General features: G+C 45.1%; 1 protein-coding gene across 5 annotated transcripts in view; it reads left to right on the top strand.

Annotated features, from left to right (window-relative positions):
- Window positions 1–3,548, top strand: part of RNASE1 (ribonuclease A family member 1, pancreatic) — a 58,050-nt gene extending 54,502 nt beyond the window's left edge. For 4 of the 5 annotated variants that reach the window (XM_064374809.1, XM_064374810.1, XM_012465895.2 and 1 more), the window contains 2 exons: window positions 1,972–2,099; window positions 2,812–3,548. In XM_064374809.1, the coding sequence (XP_064230879.1) occupies window positions 2,837–3,307 (471 nt within the window). In that variant the 5' untranslated portion in view covers window positions 1,972–2,099; window positions 2,812–2,836 and the 3' untranslated portion in view covers window positions 3,308–3,548. Of the gene's footprint in view, window positions 1–1,971; window positions 2,100–2,147; window positions 2,659–2,811 lie in introns of those variants that run through there. The other variant, XM_012465881.2, reaches the window with a different exon arrangement.
- Window positions 3,549–6,018: the final 2,470 nt, after the last annotated feature.

The raw sequence follows: 6,018 nt of genomic DNA on the forward strand, positions 1-6,018 counted from the left end.
ACTCTGGATAAAATGGAACAGACTAGCATCATGACCACTATCACAAAAACAAGAACAACTGAGAGTCTCTCTGAGATGCTTTGGAACCAGGAACTCCAATTGCTTAACCTAGGTCAAGAAGACGAATCCTATAGGCCATAAGGACTTTAGAGATCCAATATTAATAGTTTTTTTTTTCTGAAGCAATGTGTGGCTTTTTTTTTTTTTTAACCTTGACTGTGTCCTTGACCTAAGTATCACAAGAAGCATTGGTAATGGTGTAGACACAATTGGAGTGGCCTTCCAATTGTGTAGAATTTTGAATCTCTTTTTTGGTTGTGAAACATGAACTCAAAGATTGGTTCCTTGGAGTCTCACTGCTGTATCTATTGTTAACAGATTCTGACAAAGTCTCTTCCTTATAAATAAAGTTCAAAAGCAGTTTTTCTCTGCTTTTTCTTCCAGTAGACAAATCCCCTAGGTGAGGATCATGGAGAGGTTGTTTAGGAAGATTTTGTAGGAAGTGGGCCTTAACCTGTTGGTGATAGGACCAGGTACAATAGATGAATCCCTTGCAGTATTTTGTCATGTCTGCATGGAGTAGGACAGACTCTAGTATTGGAAGTGAAATCTCTAAATACTTGGACCTTCCAGGTGTCAATTCATAGGGTGATAACCTATGTGTCCCCAAGGAAGTGGCCTGTAAATCCATAAAGGATAGAGTATACTTTTGGGCAAGGGAGCTCAAGGATTTCTGAAATTTTTGCTTATTTTAATTTAAGGATGCCATCGGTCCTTTTAGCTTTTCCAGGAACTTGTGGTTGGTAAGGATGGTGTAGTTTTTGAGTAAGAGTTCTTTTATAAAGTTTGTCTTAAAGTGTGTGCCTCAGTCACTTGATATAAAAGGTGGGATGCCCCGTTGAAAACACAAAATCAAGCTGCTTGTTCATGGCTGTAAGGGCTGTAGCTTTTTGGCAAGGAAATTCTTCAACTCATCCTGAAAACAGACATTCAATATCTAAAACATGCTCAAATCCCATGGAGGGTGAAAGCCAGTCAAATGTCTTGTGAAATAAAATTTATGGAAGGCCATTGATTTGGACTAGGCTCCTGCACTAAGCCTAGCAGATCAAACCAATAAGGTAGTTTAATGATACGTTGTAGCTGACCTTTAGTTAACTGCAGGAGACTCTGTAACCAATTAAGCTGTAACCAATGAGGCTGCCTCTGTACCATCCTTCTTTTGTCTCCTATAGATGCTATCAGATTATGTCATTGGTTGGAGTTCTCTGAACTTGCTCTGGTTCCAAGGGCTGCCTGATTTTTGATTTCTGTTTTTGTTTTGTTTGCTCTGTTTTGTTCTGTTCTTCTTTGCTCAAATAAACTCAGCTAAAATGTGCACTTGTCTAAGGTTTTATTTCATGTACACTTGTCTAAGGTTTTATTTCATATAACAGTCTGAAGGTGTCCAAAGAGGCTTTGGTTTCCAGCCATGTCCCAACTTTACAGTTTTTCCAGAGTTATATTTTTGACAGGTGACACATGACCCCAAAAGTAAGCTCAGTTGTCTTTTCAAAGTTTTCATACCAATGTTGACTTAAGATAGTAACCAATTTGTCTATGCCATGATGGGTGTTTCATGGAGAAATCTAGATAATGTAGGGGAGGAAATACCTTTCTTATCTGTCTTAAGTTCTAAGGTGGGGCTCTATAACAGAAGGCAGATTAAAAAGTGAAAGACATATACATTTATTTAATATAAATTTATCATGGTCCACAAAGAGGTAATGAGGACTTTGTCCCAAGTTCGCCAGGTTTGGGCACCAGTGCTGTAGTGGCTTTTTCTGCTGCTCCTTGTGAATCATCAGACAGATGTGTTTCACATAGGAAGCAGCAGAGTAAATTTACTCTTTCTCCAGCAGCTCTGGAAAGATGGTGGCCTGGGTGATTTACCACTCCTTCCTCACACTGTCCTTGATTTTATTTGAACAGAGCCCGAGATGCTCCTCCCTCCCTTTTCCTCTTGGAAGCCAAACCCCTTTGTAATCTATATAAGGTCCACACTTCCGCAGCTGAGTGACTGCAGAAGCTGACCTTCCATCACCAAGCTGGAGATCCAGGTAAGCAGCCCAAGAGGTGGTCTCAGGTGATGCTTCTGCTTCTGCTTCAGCTTCAGGGTTGGAGAGGAGGGAGCCAGGGCCAGTCCACAGCACTGAGAAAGCTTGGATGATGCTAGCGTTGACAAAATGTGGCCCAGGCAACATCAGCTGGGGGCAAGCAGGTCAGGGTGGAACGTGCAGGCTGCAGGGCATCCATGGGACTGGAGAAGAAGAAGCCTCCAAGTTGGGGGCTCGCCAGCATTTCTTGTTGGAATACAATGGAATCCTTTATGATGCCAGTGTCAAGCACTGGTCTGAGTTCCCTTATGCTGTAAGACAACAAGGCTCTGTCACCCAAGGTCCTGGATGTCAGGGATACAATTTTGCTCATGATTTATTCAAACTGATGTTTCGATGAGCCATTTGAGCACTGGGTACAATGTATTTTGAATCAAAGAAACTCCAGTATTCAAAGATAGTAACTGACAGGATTTTAGGTCACTTCATAGATCACCACCTAGAAGGGAGGAAGACCTTGCTTTGAAGAGTGGGAATAAAACACTCGTGGAGAAGGGTACACGTGAGTGTCTCATTACACGAAAAACCTCAGGAAGAGGGACGGACGCCTTTCTGGCTGACCTGAAACAGAAACTAAACCAGGGAAGCCATAGGTGGGAGCTGGAGTTCTTTTTTTAAGAGGCCTCTTTTCCTTCTTTCTCCTCTTCCCTGTTAGGCTTTTCCAGGAAAGTGAGGCCACCATGGCTCTGGAGAAGTCCCTCGCCCGGCTCCCTCTGCTAGTCCTGGTGCTGCTGGTGCTGGGCTGGGTCCAGCCTTCCCTGGGCGGGGAATCCCGGGCCGAGAAGTTCCAGCGGCAGCACATGGACTCAGACGGTTCCCCCAGCAGCAGCTCCACCTACTGCAACGACATGATGAGGCGCCGGAATATGACACAGGGATGGTGCAAACCAGTGAACACCTTTGTGCACGAGCCCCTGGTAGATGTCCAGGACGTCTGCTTCCAGGAAAACGTCACCTGCAAGAACGGGCAGGCCAACTGCTACAAGAGCAGCTCCAGCATGCGCATCACTGACTGCCGCCTGACGAATGGCTCCAAGTACCCCAACTGTGCATACCGGACCAGCCAGAAGGAGAGACACATCATTGTGGCCTGTGAAGGGAACCCGTATGTGCCCGTCCACTTCGATGCTTCTGTGGAGGACTCCACCTAAGGTCAGAGCAGTGAGATACCCCGCCTCCCTCAACCTCTTCATTTCCACAGCTGCCTCTCCCTCTTCCTTCCCTGCTGTGAAAGAAGTAACTCCAGTTAGGGCTCCTATTCAACACACACATGCTTCCCGCTCCTGAGTCCCACCCCTGCGTGATTTTGGGGGTGAAGAGTGGGTTGTGAGGTGGGCCCCGTGTTAATTCCTCCACTCTTCCTTTCAATAAAACACAGTTGCAAACACCTGATTTGTGACGCGGTTCCATCAGGTACTGTTTCTGGCGTCGCTTTTCAGCAAGGGATAAGAACTGTAAATCTGATTAGCTTTGGAGAACAGTGAATGGAGTAATTAAATGCCTTCCCTTCTGACTCGGCTTTTAGGGGCTTGAGAAAACTCCTTTCCCTGTAGATTCCTTGATGCCAAACATGAAACTGTTAAGCGTGAGCATTTTTAGACAAAAGGGAGCTAAAGCCTGCGACACTGCCATGAAGGGTGAACTGACAGAGGGGTGAAGCTCAAATAAGATGATTCTCTGGCACAGAAGGAAGGTGAGTGCGACCTCAGAAAGATCCTGCTTAGCCTCAGGGTGGGGAAGAGGAGTCAATGAAATTATGATCCTAAATTTCTATTTTCTTTCTTTCTTTTTTTTTTTTGAGTGAGCTATCACTAAATCGGAAAAATGGGCACCTCTTAGTTGGAAAGTCAGAACTTTACGTTTTAGAGCTGGAAGTGACTTTGGAGAGCATGGAATTGAGGGATAGCAAGTAGATTTCAGTTTGCGTACCAACTCTAATTGGAAGTGCCGGTCAGGCGGCGTGGCTCACACATATAATCCTAGCACTTTAGGTGAGACGGGTGGATCACCTGAGGTCAGGAGTTTGAGACCAGCCTGGCCAGCATGGTGAAACCCCGTTTCTACTAAAAATACAAAAATTAGCAGGGCGTGGTGGCAGGCACCTGTAATTTCAACTACTAGGGAGGCTGAGGCAGGAGAATCACTTGAACCCGAGAGGCAGAGGTTGCAGTGAGCTGAGATGTTGCTGCTTCACTCCACCCTGGGCAACAAGAGCAAAACTCTATCAAAAAAAAAAAAAAAAAAAAAGGAAGTGCCTACCCAAAACACTGTAGAAAAAAATTCTGGTCAGTGATGTGGGGTTGAGTAATAGCCTCTATTGAAGGCATGAGAGGGGGAAGGGTGTATGTGTCACACATTTGCCATCCCTGACTAAATGTAACTCTTGCCTTTCAAGTGACTTGTACATGGCCTGTTGCTAGTTAGTGGCATAACTGGGACAAGACCCCAGGTTTCCTAACTTCCTAGTCATTGTTGTAACTCAGGAAGAAAGCTCCCCTCCTTCACTAAGTGCTGTGGAGCGGTAGCTCTCTCCTGGATCTTGCTGATTGGCTCCCAGTGTACTTAGCCTGTGAATCCACTCCATTCTGGGCAATCCTTCCTGACAGCCACTGAAAGACTACCTTTGGCACCTGTCAACACTTAATCATTACATTTGATCCCCTGTTTACAGTTGTATCTGGCTCTAGATAAGGTCACAGAACTAGAGAAAGGCCCTATTTTCGGCCAACATGTCTAGTTCTGTCCTTGTCTTCGTATACTACATTTATAGTTGTTGGTAGAGGCTGTGATTTTCCAATGTAGAGTGAATCCTCAGCCCTGGGGGCTCTGCATAAGGAAGAAAACCTACAGGCGAGAAGGTCCATTCCCACACTTCTGTGGCAATGAGGATCTCACTCCTTACTAGAAGTGAGAATGGAGGACAAAAAAAGAGGAAACTTCAAGTTTCTAAATATGTCTCCCTTAATCAATTTTTTTTCTTAACTTTATCTCACCCTTGTTCTTAGCCCCAAAGCTTCCCAGTTTTCCTCCTGCTAATCTTAATGAGAACATTCAGTGAAGTTTTTACAAACACTCACTTGAAGTTTTGCTTCCTCCATATCTGCACATTCACCAGCTCTGGCTTCTGGCTCCTCTCACCTTCCCTGCCATAGGACTCCTGGGGCCCCTCATTTGGGGCATAAAGCAGGAAGTGAAGATGAAGCGTCCAGGTGTAGCCCTGCATAGCCAGGGAAACTCTAGGGGGGCACAGTGACCTAAATAGGAGGGCAGAGGGAGAAGAAACCACACTAGGTCCTCAAGAGGACCAGGCACAATCAAGAAGAGAAGCACCACAGCCACCTGGGGACACATAAGACATCTCTGACCTGTGGAGAGGCCATTGTTACCCCATAAATAAAGGAGTGCTTACCCTTTCTAGGAGATGAACTCCAGCAGGTGAATCTGTTTTTTTTTTTTTTTTTTTTTTGGAGATGGAGTTTTTGCTCTTGTTGCCCAGACTGGAGTGCGTGGCTCAATCTCAGCTCACCACAACCTCTGCCTCCCAGATACAAGTGATTCTCTTGCCTCAGCCTCCCGAGTAGCTGGGATTACAGGCGTGCACCACCACACCTGGCTAATTTTGTATTTTTAGTAGAGACGGGGTTTCTCCATGTTGGTCAGGCTCGTCTTGAACTCCCAACCTCAGGTGATCTGCTTGCCTCGGCCTCCCAAAGTGCTGGGATTACAGGGGTGTGCCACTGCACCCAAGCTGACCCCAGTGTTTTTAAAATTTTATTTATTTTAAAATATTAAGTAAACGAAACACTTAATATTTATTTCTTTTGCATGCCACTAGTGCATTATATTTACCTACATTGTTTAA

Source organism: Aotus nancymaae, unplaced genomic scaffold (assembly GCF_030222135.1).
Source record: "Aotus nancymaae isolate 86718 unplaced genomic scaffold, 86718_ANA_hifiasm-v0.15.2.pri h1tg000011l, whole genome shotgun sequence".
NCBI lineage: Eukaryota > Metazoa > Chordata > Mammalia > Primates > Aotidae > Aotus > Aotus nancymaae.